General features: G+C 44.8%; 7 protein-coding genes across 7 annotated transcripts; 3 read left to right on the top strand and 4 right to left on the bottom strand.

Annotated features, from left to right (window-relative positions):
* Positions 1-85: 85 nt before the first annotated feature.
* On the top strand, positions 86-1,366 carry V865_003012 (eukaryotic translation initiation factor 3 subunit K; the record flags this gene model as incomplete). Its single annotated transcript, XM_066226811.1, has 5 exons — positions 86-176; positions 280-506; positions 657-798; positions 948-1,205; positions 1,332-1,366. The coding sequence occupies 5 exons, from the start codon at positions 86-88 to the stop codon at positions 1,364-1,366; spliced, it is 753 nt and encodes a 250-aa protein (XP_066082908.1).
* A 260-nt stretch (positions 1,367-1,626) lies between these two features.
* On the bottom strand, positions 1,627-4,948 carry V865_003011 (uncharacterized protein; the record flags this gene model as incomplete). Its single annotated transcript, XM_066226810.1, has 15 exons — positions 1,627-1,657; positions 1,721-2,263; positions 2,333-2,527; positions 2,587-2,937; positions 3,007-3,313; positions 3,387-3,458; positions 3,531-3,596; positions 3,672-3,698; positions 3,774-3,819; positions 3,883-3,976; positions 4,044-4,244; positions 4,312-4,362; positions 4,414-4,432; positions 4,506-4,577; positions 4,648-4,948. The coding sequence occupies 15 exons, from the start codon at positions 4,946-4,948 to the stop codon at positions 1,627-1,629; spliced, it is 2,376 nt and encodes a 791-aa protein (XP_066082907.1).
* A 2,037-nt stretch (positions 4,949-6,985) lies between these two features.
* Positions 6,986-10,491, top strand: V865_003010 (uncharacterized protein; the record flags this gene model as incomplete). The annotated part of the gene is made up of 3 exons (XM_066226809.1): positions 6,986-7,075; positions 7,135-9,514; positions 9,572-10,491. The coding sequence occupies 3 exons, from the start codon at positions 6,986-6,988 to the stop codon at positions 10,489-10,491; spliced, it is 3,390 nt and encodes a 1,129-aa protein (XP_066082906.1).
* A 681-nt stretch (positions 10,492-11,172) lies between these two features.
* On the top strand, positions 11,173-11,921 carry V865_003009 (uncharacterized protein; the record flags this gene model as incomplete). The annotated part of the gene is made up of 2 exons (XM_066226808.1): positions 11,173-11,590; positions 11,674-11,921. The coding sequence occupies 2 exons, from the start codon at positions 11,173-11,175 to the stop codon at positions 11,919-11,921; spliced, it is 666 nt and encodes a 221-aa protein (XP_066082905.1).
* A 428-nt stretch (positions 11,922-12,349) lies between these two features.
* On the bottom strand, positions 12,350-13,013 carry V865_003008 (uncharacterized protein; the record flags this gene model as incomplete). The annotated part of the gene is made up of 4 exons (XM_066226807.1): positions 12,350-12,405; positions 12,476-12,519; positions 12,632-12,752; positions 12,824-13,013. The coding sequence occupies 4 exons, from the start codon at positions 13,011-13,013 to the stop codon at positions 12,350-12,352; spliced, it is 411 nt and encodes a 136-aa protein (XP_066082904.1).
* A 596-nt stretch (positions 13,014-13,609) lies between these two features.
* V865_003007 (uncharacterized protein) lies at positions 13,610-15,771 on the bottom strand (the record flags this gene model as incomplete). Its single annotated transcript, XM_066226806.1, has 11 exons — positions 13,610-13,696; positions 13,767-13,889; positions 13,960-14,035; positions 14,101-14,231; positions 14,364-14,592; positions 14,660-14,822; positions 14,886-15,077; positions 15,141-15,218; positions 15,289-15,336; positions 15,407-15,545; positions 15,616-15,771. 11 exons carry the CDS (start codon positions 15,769-15,771, stop codon positions 13,610-13,612), a joined length of 1,422 nt encoding a protein of 473 aa, XP_066082903.1.
* A 1,025-nt stretch (positions 15,772-16,796) lies between these two features.
* On the bottom strand, positions 16,797-18,272 carry V865_003006 (uncharacterized protein; the record flags this gene model as incomplete). The annotated part of the gene is made up of 4 exons (XM_066226805.1): positions 16,797-17,040; positions 17,109-17,328; positions 17,377-17,566; positions 17,649-18,272. 4 exons carry the CDS (start codon positions 18,270-18,272, stop codon positions 16,797-16,799), a joined length of 1,278 nt encoding a protein of 425 aa, XP_066082902.1.
* Positions 18,273-18,363: the final 91 nt, after the last annotated feature.

The raw sequence follows: 18,363 nt of genomic DNA, 5'->3' as shown, positions 1-18,363 counted from the left end.
TGTGAATTCAACAAAATCAGAATCTCGAGCAATCACCAAAAGAGTATATCAAAAACATCAAAGATCACTATAAGCAACATTGAAAATGGCAGTAGCAGTACCAAAGAAGAACTTGAGCGAATGGCACTCTCCATCAACTCGACCAGAGGTGATCCACGAGTTGATCCATGGTGTTGGTGAGTTGGTCTCACCTGTCCCCTTCTAGTGTCTATCTCCCGACGACCTACTTCGTAGTGATGATTTTAACATCCATGCTGATGTAATTGGTGATTGGTATAGATCGATATAACCCTACCAACCTCCCTTTTATGGAAGAATACCTCTTATCTCAAATCAAAGAAGGTCAATATGACATTTTCGCCAATTTAGCTATATTGAAATTATATCAATTCAACCCTCAACATTCTAATCCGGATATCATCATTCACATATTGATCAAAGCTCTGAGTTCGACCGTACATGGACCAGACTTCAACTTGTCATTGGGTCTGTTGAGAGAACCTACAGTGAGTGCAACAATCAGCCATCTACAAATAACCCTCAGCCCTCGATATCCTCGTTCTCCTTCACAAAGTCACGAGCCCACGATTACACACACACATATATATATAGACAGAACACGAGCATGGCTAATATCTGATTGGCAATGGTATTAGGCAATCCTCCACGATATCGAGTCAGATGACGAGGCGTTATCAATCTTGATGCCCTACCTAACGAATTTGCACGAGCTGGTTAGGACTTGTCAATTCACCAAGTTCTGGAAAGAGTTCAACGGCGAATCAGAAGCTGCCAATAGTGAGTCTTCTGTCTTCCTCACGACGGTAGATCGAGTGAGGAGATAGGAGTGTAATAAGCACGATTGATCTTATTATCAATACAAATATCCATCTCATAAGCGTACTATCGTGTAGTCAAAAGCTAACAACAACTTCTCCCAACTGTAGTTCTCAAAACCCGATATCTCCCTTCGCATTCCACTCCCATCGACGACCTTCGATTCCAATTCTCCCTCTCGATAGCCTCGTGCTTCTCTACCATCTCGCTCAACCAACTTTCAAGATGGTTAGACCTCTCTTCATCCGAAGTGAGCGGATACGTAGAGAAGATTGGATGGGATGTCGAAGGTGATAAGGCGGTGGTACCGAAGAATGGTGATAATGATGTTAAAGCCGGTGTGGTGAAGGAAAACGTTCAATTGAGTCGTGAGTTTATCCTCTTACTCCAGATACTCATTATACCCTAGACTCTCGTATTCCTTATCCGAGAACGGGAGATAGTCAATTTTATGGGAAGAATTTTACTGATGTGTTCTGTTGATTTGCTTGCAGAATTGACAAAACTCGTGGCTGCTGCTGGATACTAGACTGGGTGATGGGATTGATTGCGACTGAATTGGAGATGGGAGTGGGGTGATCACGCGAATGTACATAGACCAAGAAATGTATATGCATAGCATTCAGGATATATGAGATATCATACAAATGTAGTACCATCGTATTCACTGACGAAGTCCCATTCTGCACGGTAAAGATCCTTCCAATTATCAAATCATATCATCAGATCCCAAAATTCTTATTTCACTTTCTACCTTTTATGCTTACTTTTTCCCGTCCGCCCAACATCTCAGGCATCGACAATTCTTTCTAGATGTTGCCTATCAATACATCACACTATCAGCTGCCGTACCCAAGCAACTCGCAATGTGAAATTGACTTACTGAATCTCATTCAGCTTCTTCATCTCTCTCACTACCTTCTCTCTTTCTCTTTTCTTCTTCTTATCGCTCTCAAAGAGGTCGCCCGCTCTCTTTCTGACGTTCTCTTCAACTTGGTCCAGTCCCATCTTCTTCCTCAGAGTAGGAGTTACCTTCTCTAGATAGTCCATAACGCACTCTTGAGCATGTTCCCCCACTGACGATGAGAACTCAAGAGCTCTACTCATCATCAGAACCGTGATTCTTGCTTGAAGTGCTGTACACTGATGTCTTTCTACCTTTGTATACGTCTCGGAAGCGACGGAGGGTATATTGCTGTTTGAATCAGAAGGTATGGACGAAGTTGAGGTTGTCGTTCGTTGATGCCCGTTGGACGGCTCAAGGACTTTCGAGTACCCTTCGGTTGCTAGTTTGAGGGCACTTTGGTAACCTGGAGCGTAACCTCTACCGGAGTGGGACAATGGAGAGATTATGATCTTGAACATGTGGTTCATAAAGGATATGGAATCGTATTTGAGGGATTTGACGAGATCTTCGAGCTTGAGACTGGACCCGTCGAAGCGATTAGCGATGAATAATTCGAACCAAGCTTTGAAGTTTTGGTGATGTACTTACGATATTTCTTCAGCCATCGCCAAATTGTGTCCACATATCTCCCGGATGACAGATTCTTGAACACTGTCGACCTCCTTCCACAACTGATCGATATGGTCAATAGCCAAATTTCGCCACCTCGCAGTATACTTGTCGACAAAAGATTGTGTGATGCTGACCGTATCGATCACACCTGGTTCTCGTCGACTCGAGACGCTTGAAGTTGATTCAGTTTGAATTTTCATCTTCCATACAAGGATGGATATTGTGCTCACCTCTTGATCATCTCAGCCAAAGTATCCAAGTACACAACATCCTCTTTTTCGACCACAATGCCATCGACTCTGCAGTAAGATTGATATGTATCATTGTCTTCGGCTTCTTCTTCGGTAAAGGGGACAAACTCCGGTATCGCCTTTTGAACGATTCGTTCTAAATTCTCTTGCAGATCGACTAATCTACCAGATGCATTAGACCTTCCGATCTTGGCCTTCAAGACATTGTGGAATTGGTTGATCACATCGTCATGTAGACCTGCGACCGGATCTTGGATCGTCGGATTGTCGGATAGCCAGTTTGAGTGCCTTCTAAGAGACTCTCGTAACGTCTTCTTCAGATGTACGATACTAAATGCGATAAGATCGTTAGCTCGACAAGAATTTTGGGTAAGCTCAAAGTGCTGACACAAGACTTACTTCTCTTCTACTTTCAGCGCAAACACTTCCTCTAGCTTCTTTTCCAATTCGCCAATTCCGAACATCCTACCAGCTTTCTCCTGGATATTCATCCAATCTTCTTTGGCGAACAAAGCTTTCTCTCTATTCCTAACTTCCTTGAGTGACACGCCCTGTCGTCTTTCCTCTGGACTTCGTAGACGAAGAGGCCACCAGCCCCATTGAGGTTTGAACCCTCCTAACTCATCCCCTTGTCCAATGAAGTAATCGACAAATGGTGAGAGATCGCCGGGGACAACGTCAATCTGGTCAGCTCGGGTTATGATGCCTGAGAATATGATCTCAAATCAGCTCATTTGATTATCAGAAGGAATCGGAGACACATATGTGAGTTGACTTACCGATGGTGCGGTCTCCGGCTGGATCGTACTTCATGGCGAGGTGAATTCCTCGATCGTCTATTGAAGGTTCCTCTGTTCGGAAGCAAATCAGCATTGAGATATTTCTTGGTGCTGTCAGTAGTGCTGTGGGAGGGAAAAACCTACGTCCTACTCCAGCTAGACAGAGTACGATTATGTTCTGTTTTTGGGAGATTCGATCGGATATAAGTTCTGTATATTGTGAGTAGACCACCTGATGATTAGCGATGCCGTAGCGTATCAGCGGACATCTATGAAATAGCTTACTTTCGACCAGGGGATTTCCATGAAGACCTACAGAGACGCAGACCGTCTGTCAACATCACCACATCTGAATAATGGTGTCCGACAAAGACCGTGAATACTTACCGGGAAGATCCTCGATATCGAAGCTTGGTAGATTGGGGCCGTGAATCTATGTCGTACATGAGAACCAATCACCGTTCTCTAGTCTTGTCTGCTTGATAAAGTAACTCACGTTGATGATGACCACATTTCGAGTAAATTCAGCCCAATCTTCTCGACCTGATATTCTCTCGCTTTCACCCATTTTCTCCAGTTGGGCCCATGGTCTAGTTTTACAAATCAGCTCCATAGCGATGGCATGATTTAGGGAGAGCATAACTCGGCCCGACTAACCTGACAAGATCCGTACCTCCATCAGCTCTTCGAGCCTCGTCAGATGCCAATGGCAGTACTTTGGCGACTCTATCCATGTCGGTAAGGTTCTGGACGAATGGGATAATGGAAGTATGGTCCGTTCTTGCATTTGTTACTTGGATGAAGACATCGACTTTCAGAGTTAGACCTCGACCTCTCAATCGGATCAAGTGAGGGCAGCTGAACAAGGAAAGGCAAATAAGTACTTGGTCGATATCTGAGAACGTAGAACACTTCATACACTCACCATGTCGCTCTACCGTTAGCACAGTAGAGAGGTGTCTGCTTGACAAACAGGCTTCCAGTGAGAATAGAAATCGGCTCAGTCACTTCGTGAATATCAGCTCACATCTGACACCATACTGAATCTATCCCATGGATCGTCAGCATCTTTCGATGACTTAATCGGACTACTGTAGCAGTACGAAGAGAACGACTCACAAGCTGCTCTTTCCAGCACTTTGACCGCCAAGTGCACAAATACGAGGGATCGCGACGTGCTTCTCATTCGGACTACACCAAGGTTGAGACATCATAACATATTAGCATCTGTATGACGTTGGGAGAGCGGAGGTAGACTTACAAGACTTTGGCGAGCTGATCGTGAATTTTGATAAATTGATTAATTTCACCTTCACTGTCTTTCTCTCGGAGTGATCCGTTGGAATCACCATCGATAATCGAGGAGATGCTACTCGTAGCTGAGATGAAGGTGGAATTGATCTCGAAGCAGACGGCGAAGTCACTTCCAAAGAGGACTGAGGAGTTGGATAGGCACCAAGCGGAGTATGCTTCTTGAGCTGACGAGAACTCCCCAATACCTCCTTCGAGCCATACGAGGGAGTCGGCGTCTGCGGGATTGAAGGTGGAGTCGAGGTCCGCATTTTGATAGATCGATATCGAGGTCTGACTTCTATATCTTTGTATCGATATATATACTGGTGCTTAGGCGACATATAAGTCTTTTGAAAGGTTTGAATTCGAAGAGAAGAGAATTGTCTGGTGAAGGAGGGACATATATATGCTAGCTAGTTGATAAGCTGAGTAAGGTAGAGAGGTCACTTCGGGCGCAAAGTAAGACACGACGATATGATGCTTGACGACCAGTTCCCATTGTTTTAGTATCTCGTCAGCTCAAGGAGTGAGGTATGGTCAGCTCGGTAAGTATTGGGTTTATCATTATAGTTCCATGCGGGGAACGTTAGATCGATCTAAGCGAAGGGTAAGAGATGGTCTCTTGCCTCTTCCTGTAAGTTTGACATGTGCATGAGCTGTAGTCGCCACTAGCTGACATACGGGTTTTGTTTGTCACTGCATACTGAGCATTGAATGGAATCACTCTCACTCGTTTAGACCGGAACAACAAGTTGGCTACGAGAGATATTCGCGTCAGCTCGGATTGGTATGACCACTCGTAAAACTGCCATTTTCCTCACCATCTCTCATCATCCCATAGTTGATGGTCGTCGAGAGAGGCGCCGGGCGAAGTCATATATAGTATTCCCATACTCTATGCTTATTTTCCTCTCTTCTTCTGCTGACACACGGGTTTGTCTGATTGCTGGAGTGAGAACATTACTGATTTACTCCAAGCCAAGGCACAGATTACGGGTGTTATGAGTTAAAAGTATGATCGTCTTGTTCCCGTGGGTTTAACGTCAATTCAGGGAATCGATGGCAGCGAAAGGAATTCCTTTGGTCTTGATGCTCGACGCGTCGGTCCGACTGATTTTCCAGCAAAGAGCTTTTTGTTTTTCTTCTGCTCAGAAGCTGAAGCTTAATTGTGTATAATCAGGAGGATGCTGATGAACATTACTTGTACTCTCATCGTCGCTCGCTAATATATGTACTACCATCATCGACATTGTAACAAAGTAGCTCATCATCATATGTCTTTTGTACTGCACCAAAATTAGACTAAAGGACCTACGTCGAACACACAAAAAGCAAAAAGCAAATTACAGACGCGTTTCAGTTTCAGAATAAGATCAATTCAGATTCAGATTTCAAATTCCAATCATCATCATCTCCCAACTATCCATCCTATCAGTGTTACCTCATAACCCCACCATCTTCCTTTCCCGCCCGGTCCTTGTCAAAACATCGGTGAGTGCCATCCGTTCTTAATTACCGCTTTGACCTCTCAACTTGTTTAGGTTGTAGATCTTGTCTTCTCGCTTGTCTCACATGGATCATCGATTGATGTCGATGTTGGTGTATCTTGCAGATCAATCACCACCTCACACTCTCACCCGACCAACTCGTTCACCCACACTCTTTCAGGCTTGACGCCATCTCGAAAATCCACATAGCCATCGTCTTGAAGACGAACTCCGCCCAGTGATATCGAATTGTATTTTGTGTTTTGTGTTTTGTGTTTATTGTTAGATTGATCAAAGGATCTCCCCTCGGTAGGATCATATGGGTGTTAGCTTAGCGCTCAGTGACACGGATCACCGAGGATCAAAGGCGCATTGTCCTCTTGCTGGATTGGGTCACACGTATACACGTATACACACGACGCTTGGCTCACTGGCTCAATGAGAATAAGACAAACACACGCCAACATCAAAAACAGTTGGGAAAACAACATCAACCTCAAATCCCCACTTCCCCTCTTCTTTCTCACTCATACCCACCATCCCACCTATTCTCGTCATCTCCAACGTCCAGTAACGATTAATTGATCCGACCTTTACATTCATTACCCCCTCACGCTCATTTACATCTTGACGACTTACGATTTAACATCTTCAACGAACGAATTCACACTGTTACTACCATCCTGTCAAATATCAATCAACCTGTTTTAAAGGAACCCGTTCTGCTTTAATCCAACAAGATTGCCAACTCCACATCTCGTATCTTGTTTACGCAATCAGTGATTCACGTCCTTGCTACCTAAAGCCATATTAGAGAAGATGTCTTCAGTCGCTCATGAGAGCAGTTCTAGTTCGTCGGGATCCGAAGAGGAAAAGAGGGCTCAGAGGTTAGCTTCTGCCAAAAAGAAGGTGAGTGCACAGATCTTCCTGGTTCTCTGTAATGGCTTACCCACATCTGCAACTTGCAGCTGCAGACTTACCGAGCATCTCGCTCGTCCGAGAATCCAGATTCAACTCCAATGGTCTCTTGGTCCTCATCTTCGTCGAAGCCCCCTTCGCCGACCAAAATGATGCCTCTGACGACAGAAGCAAGCATCAACTCCCCCTTCACCTTCCCTCAATCTCACTCTCGATCATCAAGCAAAGGTAAAGGCAAGGATATCGAGCTCGATCAGCCGGTCAAATCTATCACTGGTGGGCATCGACACAAGAGATCAGATAGTCAAGCTCATCGCCGACAGAGATCATCCATCGCTATTTCATCGAGTATGACTCTGGGTCAGGGACTATCGAGACCTTCGGTGATGGGCGTGTTTGACGGTCCCAAGGAAATCATCACGACTCCTGCTACACCTTTGCTCGACTCACCTGATATCCCGCCTGAACCGAGAATCCTACCTGATGAAAATCACGAAGAGGTTGCAGCTAGATTATCCACCTTTTCTTTTGGTTCCAAACCACCTATGTCAACTTTCCCACCGAAAAGAAGGCAGCAGCAACCCTTATTATCTTCACAATCTCTGTTTTCGCAAGATTCATTCCCATCGACCTCTCCCCTTGCTTCTCCCACGGCTTCCGCATCAGCGCCAAACCTCAACAGACTTTCGACGCCCTCTTCACGACCTCCTAGTTTCCTCCTCACTCATCCTACTCCTTTAGCCTTTGGTTCACCTACTCCAAGCAACCCCGCTGGATCAAGTTTGGCAAGTTTACCTTCATCACCTCCTACCCCTGCTAGAAAGAGGCATTCGCATACTCGTTCAAACTCCATATCTCTCCCCAACCTCAAATTATCCGGAGCACGTCCTACCTCACTGGGCATCCCAACCAGTATTCCTTCGTCACCATGCTCACCGACTAGTGTGGGTGACAGTGCGAGTCGATCAAGGTTGTCCAGCCCGATAACAGGTCAAAGACTAAAATTCGAACCTTCAGGCAGAGGAGCTGAAGCTGAAAAGGAGAGACAAGAGTCTCGTCGCAAAGCGTTGGAGAAGTTAACCGGTGGACCGTCCGCCGCGTCCAGATCTCCTGTAGTGGAACCTCAAATTGCTGAAATTAGTCTCCCTGATCTGGACGATGAAGACTCTTCTTCTGTCGCTTCGTCTAATCGACCATTGTCTGGAGCTTTCGGTTCTGGATCCGGATCAAACTTCTTCAGTCGCCCATCTTCACTTACACTTCCTCCTCTCACCGCTTCCACAACTTCCTCTGCTTCAGCCATATCATCTTCCACGTTCTCCTGGGGCTCACCAAACGAGCAGCAATCTCCTGTAGAACGCTGGTCCGGGTTCGGTTTCGGTCTAGCTAAAGAGTACGGAAAAGACGATGGGATGAACTTTGGTATGGATCTGTCGACAGCTATGGCCAAAAGACCATCGATAAATCGTCAGCTCAGTGCTTTGGCTGAGGTAGATGAGTCAGAAGAGGATGAGGGAGACTTTGCCGATAACGAAGCTCCAACTGAAATGGTCAGGACTTTTTCCGATGAACCAGAAAGTTTGATCTCTTCTTTTCCCGTGGAACCTACACCTAGCCGTCTTCGAGAGTTACGTTTGGGATCCATGACTTCTTCGACGCCTCGTCAAGAATCGATGGATAGCGTTCATTCCTTTTCATTCCCTAGACAATCAAGTGCATCCCCCTCTGCTTCGTCACCTACGAAAGGCTACGGGTCGATTGGTAGGGGGAGACCAAAGCCCCTTACCATCGGATCGACCTCTTCTACACCGTCAAATATGTCGACTCCTAAATCAGCTGGGTTCCCATCACGTAAAAGGACTGCACCTGGATCGGGTTCTAGGGGAAGTTCAATCTCATACAAGAAAGGTGATAGCTCTTCCTCGTCCCATGATCTATCGATTGGAAACGGAAGGAATGTATTCTCTCCCGAATCCGTGACTTCCCCGCCTTTGCATCCCACCAGTCCTAAGCTCTCTGGATGGGGAAATTCATCAGCCTCAAGATCAACCACTCGTCCATGTCCTCGACCTAGAACATTGGTAGGATTGGGAATCGATAACACCGGATCTGGGAGGGTTTTAGGGGAATTGGATGAAGTCGATGAAGAGTACTCGCCTTTCCCAGGAGCAGTATCCATGTGGACTTCTCCAGTTCCTGATAACAACGATACTATCCATCCTTATCGAGACGAGGGTTTCGGCATCCACGATAGGAGGGATAGTTTCGCCGACGAAGCTACTTGGAGAGATGTTCAGCTGGATATGGAGATCGAGAGGGAGGCTTTGAAGGAAGATGTGGAGTTGCTCAAGATCAGATGTGCGAGTCTGGAGGAAAAACTGGAGATGGAAAGGAAGGAAAGCACAGTATTGAGGGAGAGAGTTAGAAAACGTGAGCTGATACCGTCAGATTGAATTGTTAATCTGCTTAGCTGACGTCTTACATTAGTCGGTGATCGATTATCGAGCGTTTCATCGGTACCTACAGACAGATCTTCCTCCGATTCTCATGCTGCCGAATCACGCTTGATTGCCGAGATGCGAGAACAGCTCTTCAACCTTACGACTTCCCTCGAAGCTGAACGCAGAGCAAAGGAAGCTGCTTTAAGCAAATTAGCAGAAATGCAGCGACCTGCTCAACCCCCATCGCTATTCGATGTAGCAGTGGACGACGAATCGGTCTTTACTGCGAAATCAGAACATCAAGTCTTGTTGACTCCTTCGATCGCTTCGCACGTAATCACTCCTCCTTCACCCCTTGCCCAACTCGCTTCGTCACCTCCAATGGAAGGATCAAAGCAATCCACGCCAGATCCCAATTTGGCAAGAATGAAAGGTTGGGGTTTTCCCAGAGATCCATCGCCCGTCAAATCCAACCAATCGAAGCGAGAATCATTCTTCGGATTGTCAACTGTACTGAAACGAAGCGTCAGCGCGGACGAAACTGAGACTCACAATGGTGTCGATCTCCCTTGTTTCGTCTTACCTAATCAAACCCCGACTTCGACTACTCTTGGTGCTTCGTCAACATTGATATCATTCTCTTATGATCAGCAGCAGCAAGATGAATATACACCTAGATCCGTTTCTGAACCAATAACGAAATTGGCTGAGAACCCTTCATCGGAAGTAGACACGGAAGCGGATATGGGATTCACAAATTCAGCTGTATCGTTCATCTCGTCTTATCTGCCGAAACATTCACCATCTTTAGATCTCAAACGATCAGATGTACATATTCAACAAAGGTATATAGAGAAGGATAATCAGCTGTATAAGGTATCGATGGAGATAGGTGAACTTGAAAAGTCGACATTGGATTTTAGAGGTTGCTGTAAATGCTGTACTGGGACTGTCATTGAATTGTAGATGCTTGTCATGTGGACTGCAGAAGTTGAGCGGGGAGGAAGGGGGTTGATGTCCATCTAATAATATCATCATATACTTATATATTATTATTTTTTGATTGCTCATTCACCGATGATCAATTATCATTCTGTTGGGGATGTACTGTAATGTACCTCATATAACGAGGAGAGTGGTTGTTCTTATGTTTGATATGTATAGTATGAAGGTCATGATACATGCATGCTGCATTTTGTAAAGTGGCTCGGACATCCGATCGTGCATTGATACGGCGTGGCAACTTTGCATAACCCGAGCTCATTTGGGATCGAACAAGAGAGTACGTATCAACACATAGACATCTTTTCAGTGCACTGCTACACAGACCTTCGACTGCTTGCTCAACAATGCAGTGCCGTGCATTTTACTGATTGTCACACCACTGCATGTCGTGATGTGCTGTCGGGAAACACATGAACTTTAATTTTGGAAAAAGAAGGTTGTTTGGATTTGCTCTTTGCCACTCGGTCTGTCCTGTAACTATAGGTGTATGCATATAAACCACTATTTGAATGCATCTGCATCTCAATCTAATTTCTCTTCTTTACCTTTTTCGTATCCCACTATCAACTATCAATGCAAGTCAAAAACTCACTTACTGGACTTCAGACTTGCAGATCGCTCAACTCAACTCAAGGAATCGAAATGACCAACTATAATCCCCTGATGTCATCATACACCATCGACTCTCACGGTAATCTATCATTCACCAACCCAACTGGATCAAGCGGTTGGATGTGTAGACAGAGCGGTACGTGGGGAATCCAAGATTGTTCTGGGTTTTCCATCTCAGTCGGATCAAATGGTCCAAAGGGGAAATACGGAACGATCTTCTTTGAAGGTGTTTTCGAAGGTGGCAAACATCAATTCGTACCTGGCAAGGATTATGAAACTTCTTCAGATGGAACTTTTAGATTTTATCATCCCGATCCTTCTAATCATGCTTGGTTAGTGGTCAATCCATGTGGAAGGTTAATGTATGAGGATAGTAAAGGTAATTTCACGGTGATTGAGAAGGATGGGAAAGTGACATTCGTTGATATTTACGTGGAGAAGGATATAGGTAAGTGGCGAACAACAACTCTCCTTACTCATTCGTATAGCGTCTGTTGAGCTGATTTGTGATTGATTCGGGATGTTTAATAGTGGATGATGATACACCTTCCAGTGAGAATGGAGACAGTGATAGTCCCACTTCCGAAAGTGTTCTCATGCCATGGATGAATTTGGGTAGACTCGTACATGCCAAGCGAATTGGGAGGGATCAAGACGACAATGACGGTGAGACGATATCAACGCATTTGAGTGATACGTATAGGATCGCTGATGATCAAATTGGCGATACCTTCCAGGAACTGCCCAATCTTACCAACAAGGAATCAGTGATAAAGTAAAGAACATTCTTAAAGTTCCAAAATGGGTGAGTACATGAACCGTATCCGGTCAAGTTGTAAATGAACATTTGCTGATACAATTACTGGATTACTGTAATTCGACTTGTCAACCTCATATTCACAAACTTAAATGGTACTGAAACGAAATATTCAATGAATTCGAAGAAACGAAACATTAGGACACTGGAAAAATGGAAGAAATGAGCTCTGGAGATCTGAGATGGATACTTTTTGTATTTTTTTTTTTGCAATAGCTTGATCGATGTATATCTGATAACTTTCCCTAAAGTTGTCCTTGGGCGTGCTGGTTCGGCGTTATAAGCAATAACGATACAGTATCTCGTATTGCATCTCACATCTTCTGAGGAATATACTTCTCCCTTTTCTCTTCACTATTACAGGCCGTCTGACTGAATCCCCTGAGGTTATCAAGCTTTTTTATCTCTGCCTTTGGGCCAGATATATTCTTCATCCGGGCATCTTCCTACAGGAGATATATTAACTGTAATCAGCGAAGGCGAACGCCATCAATTACCCACAATCGTCAAGCTTACCTTTCTCCCCCTTGACTATCTTGAATTTACCTTTTCGACTCGAACTGTTATCAGTGGGATGATAATGCTACATGATTATCCACGCATCACATCAACTATTGTATTTGTACTGTACCTCACGTAAGAGGGAAAGGCGAATGCTACTGTAATGCTGACCTTGAGACCGAGACCCAACCACCAGATACTCCAATTGTATTTCTACCCTTCTCATCATACTCGACAGGTCGATCGTATCTGATTCTATATCTGAAACTATACGCCATCCATTCTTCCCATTCTAAAATGCATCACACATCAAATCGAGCTCGTAAGCCTGGATATTGAGATGGACATGGATTGCAGACTTACGGTCTCGGATGTCTCGGACACCCGGTCCAGTAGGAGGCTTGGTCTCGACAATCTCCTTGGTTTGGGGATTGAGATCGTGATTAACCTCAACCTCTTTGACAGGTGCTGTGAGTTCACTGGGAGCCAGAGAAGATTGATCTGTGTCTGAAGGGAGAAGAGGTGTCTTCTCGTTGTATTCTGTTGAAGACATGATTGCTGGGCCTTATACAAGCGTTTGTGATTCCAAATATATTGGACGGAAGATAAGAAAACGGATGTACAGTATGGTATAATAGTATGCTGTGATAGCTATCAACAGATCCAGGAAAAATGCACAGTGGACATACTGATTTAGGTTGTAGCGTATTGTATGACAAGCATTTACAGTATGTCATATCGCTTACGAAGATAGATAGAATTGATACTTGCTTCTCCCATTTCCCCCCCGGTGCGATGAAATAGACACGACAGTGTCTTATCATTCGATCTACACACTACAGTATTTGACAGTATTACTATCACCGCAACTGTGAAGGTTATTGCTGATATACTGTCGACCGAGTCTTATGAATACACTCTGAATATGAGACCACAGGGATCAACGACCCCCAAGTGACACATGCCGCAAGTATGTCTCCAACATCAAGGTTAATAAGGGACCACGCAGTACAACCTTCTTCGATATCGTTAACCTTACAGCATTTTCGACCGTGGGAGTGAGAGGTATTCGATACATGCCATGTGATCATGTCTATGTGTTTTTCTATGGATACATTCATTATATTTCCCATATGATCCCATGATCCCTTATGAAGAGTTATCTCTACATGACCATGCCCCTGCTCCTTCGGCAGCAGCATATGAGTCTTTGATGTCGATCACAGCACCGTATGTCTACAATGACATGATCAGTAAAAGCCTTATCCGTCTTCGCAAACACCTATACGAGAGGACAGTGACTTACTCCTGCAACCATCAAAAATGAACCTAAAGCGATCATGAAAATGTTCCAGAAAAGGAGGAACTTGTATAAAACCGTTTTGTTGGTGGTTCTCTTTTCCCAATTATCGTATAACCACATTCCGGCCTATTCACCAAAACAATCATCAGTCTGAGTTTTGATCTCGGATGTCACGATTCTGGAATAGGCAACTTACCATGAGTTGGATACATAAAACCGTACCGAACAAAGCTCCTACAAGAGAAGCGATACCGTCGAATACAGGGATGGCACTGATATATGATGACACGCCCATCAGCAAGATGATCAATGAGAGTAGAATGGTTAGACGACTCACCTAGCAATGATGTATGAAAACAAGACACATCCTATGACACAGCTGTACCATACAGCGTAGTGTTTGGTGGAATTGTTGGTAAGGTGTTTACTTCCTCGGAGAAGTCGGACGAAGAGGAATTTGGCGGGTAGCTATAGCGATAACAGTAGCCATCAGCTCTCCTTATCCTCGATCGGTGATACATAATCCAATCCAGACTAGGTCATGTCACAAAGGCTTGTAGGGGTATTGCGAAAATACCGACTCAACAGGAAACCACTTACATGAGTAAACATCATAGCAGTGACGAACAAACCAGGTAAAGCAAGACCATAACAGATTTTCTTCAAGGTGCCACCTGCACTTCCCAAAGCTGGCGAAGCAACGAATTGACCACAGTAGTAATAGACCACAACGCCGACGACTGTATCGACGGCAGTGACGAAACTTTGAGAGAGCAGCATAGATTGGGTGTATTTCCTTTGATCTCTCATCTCAGATACGATACCGAAGCTGCGCCACAAGTCATACAGCATCAGTCATAGCCATTACCATCAAAGATGCTGAATGGGAAACTTACAATGCTGGTGTACCTGTAAAAGCGAATACCAAAGCTGATACCGCAGTGATAGCTTCCGTAAAAGTAGGTTGTCCCCAGATTACCAATCCTTTATCCCACGCTCCGTCCTGAGGTGCTGTGGCAGGTCGATCTTCCACTCCGACGGCGATTGTTAAGGTTAACACTGCAATACCAGAAACAATCAGCATGCTTCACTTACGATAAATCACGAATGGATTTCACTCACGAGCACTCATGATCGAGACCAATCCTACCCATCCAAGCCAAGATATCTTGCCCAAAGTCTGTATACAAGACAAAAAGAAAGTAATCACCGTAGCTACAGCCACGAAGACCGCTGTACATGTACCGTGAGAGGAGATTGCATTGAGACCGATTGAGATACCCAATAGACCAGATGCAGCTACACATGTCATAACTAAACATACAAGGTCAGCTGAATGCTGTCAGAGCAATGGACTGTTTAAAGCGATGAACTCACAAAGCCAGTACATCACAGCTATCACTTCCCTTCCTAACCTCCCTTTGAATAGTAGATGTCCAACATCGTCGATACCGTCTACGTCAAGAAAATTTGTCTTTAGCTATCTGTTTAAGGTAAGGATGGACAGATCATGGCCATTACTCACAAACTTGGGGATGTCTCCTTTTAAACTGCCCAACGACATAATCAGAGTCTATAAAGATCGTAAAATCGGTGTAAGCTTGTCCTGGTGTACGCCTCCAGTTCAAATGGATTGTACTTACAACAGATAATTCCCGAGATAACCCATAGACAGATTATACCAGGTACGATACCCAATACAGCCAAAGTTGAAGGTACACTCAATACACCAACACCAATTTGCGATTTGATCAGTAAGACAGTCGTTCCTAGCCATCCGACCTATACCATTGACACTTTCAGCAAGGCAATCTCTGCTTCACCGGTATGAGTAGTTGATGTTAATACTCACGTTCCGGTAGTTCGGACCGTCTTCACTTATGGTACCGAAGACATCATCGGTCTTGACAGTTGCAGTCTCGAGATCCGTCTCGGAGTTTGAGTCTAGAACAGGTAATTCCTTTTTCTCTTTGTTCGAAGAGTGGGAGTGCGAGAGTCCGAATATCATCCTCTTGATATTTATGGCAGTCTGACAGGTATGTGTGCAGGGGGGATGAGGAGATAATGTGGGCACGTTGACGAAAATTGAGGGATGGAGATGATTTGAACCAAAGCAAGATGATGAAAAGCGGTAAAGGATATACAGTACAGTAGATGGAAAAGACAGAGGAACAATTACTTGCGAACACAACAGAGTCTCCTTACATCTCCGAGAACCGTCATTGGATTGATCCTGCAGTACTAGCGAGTACCACACAAGACCACTAAAACGAAAAACTTTTCGAATCCAATGTTTTCACGGTCATACCTTGTTTTGATTTACCGAGCCATGAGCCATGACGACTAAGGCGTTAGTTTGTTTCGCTTAAACGTGAAACGTCCTTCTGGGTCCAAGGGGCAACACGAGAGGCAGACTTTTGCTGTCAATGTTGATCAGGGTATGATTCCTAGGAATTCCTTTTCGGAGGTCGGATTAGGAGGTTTTTGGGTGGAATGGTTCAACGCCGTTCCGGTCCCGGAAAATTTTCGAGTGCGACCCCTTTTCTGGTTCATCCATGTGATGACGAAAGGTTCGAGCTCGTGCTACATACAACCTACAATACTGTACCGTTGACGTTCCTCGTTTACAATCCTTGAATCGTGTAGACCTTCACGTATGTCCGAACGCATTCAAAAGTGTGATCCGAAAAACCAGGATTGTTTGTGCAGGGAACGGCGATTGAGCGATCATTACATCACTTCTTAGTGAATCGAGTAGTAGATTTCGCTTGACTTTCTTCGTTGTCAAGGTTATAGGAGGACAATGAAAGCGGCCCAAACGGGTCTATCAAAATTATGACACATGGGATGCGCTGAAATTTCTATTCGTCAAATCAACAATGTACTCGTCGTGACTATCCGTTGGTCGGAACCACAGCTAGGACGGGATCATGATCATACACACTTGCGTATCGATAGCTGAATGCAAATTACTTGTACCTATTCTCCCATATATGGCGCTGAATCATTACGCAAGATGACATCCCCAATTCATCAACGTTTCTTATATACACAAGCTTTCAATAAATCTTCACCTTCCTTGACCCTTTCTTGCCATCCTTCTTCTCCCCTAGCTGGACCGAGGGGTACAGACGATTCCTTTATGAATCTAAACAGAGTGAAATGGGTTGAAGGTGAATCCTGCTCTTCCAACTTGAGTCCAAATGATTCTACTTTCTCTACAAACGCTTCTGTAGATGTGAACCTCGAGGTCACTTCGGCGATATGGAATGTACCTCTACAGAACCACAAGATTAGCTTTTGACCTACATACTATTGAATAGTTGGCAGCGCTAATCCACTCACCCTTGTTTGAGTACTCTACAAGCTTCGGCTATTCCTCCTACCCAATTCTTACCCATCAGACTCAAACAGCAGACCACTACATCCACAACTTCTGAGGCTTTTTCGTCCCTCTTACCCTTCTTCTTTGGTGCTTGCTCATCTACCGATGCTCCAATGTCTACACCACCAGGTCTACCAGGTAAGGGAATTTGTTCCAGGAAGTCAGCTTGGATAACCCATCCTTCCGATATCTTCTTCTCCCTCACTTGATCACTACTTCCAGGTACACCTGAATCTCCTACCAGATCATATGACAATACAACCTTGCCTTGAGGTACTAAAGCTCTTGCCAAGCCCGCATCACCACAACCCAGATCTGCGATAACCGTTCCAGCAGGTAGAGGTGAGAGAGCTTTGATGATGTGTTGAAGCGGTGGAGAGGGCCATCCGGCAGTAAGCACTCGGTGAGTCATGTGGTACTGCGTGGCCACGGATCATGATCAGCTTGACCTCGCCTGAACAGCGAGATGACAGTTGAACGATAAACAAAGGTCAACTCACATCGGCGAAGATCTTTGGATCCTTCTTCATCATCTCCACAGCTTCCGTCGATGGCGTAGAGTACAATTGCTCGTTGATCCATCTGAATCTCGCTCCTTCAAGTTTAGCTTGCATATTCTTCTGCATATCCGTCAAGTTTTCTCCACCGACTTTGATCTTTCCCTCAGATGATGACGATACCGGAGGTATCGGAAGTTCCACCGGATCACTCTTCTCTTTGCTTTTCTTATTTGGCTGCTGTTGGTTCTTAGGCGTAGACTTCTCCTTCTTACTCGACCCGGGTGTAGACTGATTCTGGGGAATTTGACTTCTATCTTTGCCTTTCGGGGTCTCTACCACTTTCGATCCCTTCTTCAATTCGACATGCGCGTTTCCCTTCTTCTTCTTACTTGATCCACCCATACTTTCCGTTCCTATCTTCTCCTTGATATCTCCCTTCTCCAGCTTACTCATCAGCTTCTCGAGATTGGCTTGAGTCGATTTGAGAAGGCTCTCATCGTGATGGCCACCGAGCGAGGGTCGTTTTCGTTTGTTGTTGTTTTTAGAGGGCTTTGCGAACGCCGAAGTGAGTGACTTCGAGGGTCCAGCAGCCGACCCTTCGAATACTGACGGGAACAGTGACATTTTGTGTAGTGATCTCTACCTGGTATCTCGTACTCAGATGCAAGGAGAACGATTGATGAATAGGTCTTGGTTGAAAATATGATCATATCAT

This window comes from Kwoniella europaea, chromosome 1, assembly GCF_036810445.1.
Source record: "Kwoniella europaea PYCC6329 chromosome 1, complete sequence".
NCBI classification, from domain to species: Eukaryota; Fungi; Basidiomycota; class Tremellomycetes; order Tremellales; family Cryptococcaceae; genus Kwoniella; species Kwoniella europaea.
This window is presented reverse-complemented; position numbering and strand designations above follow the sequence as displayed.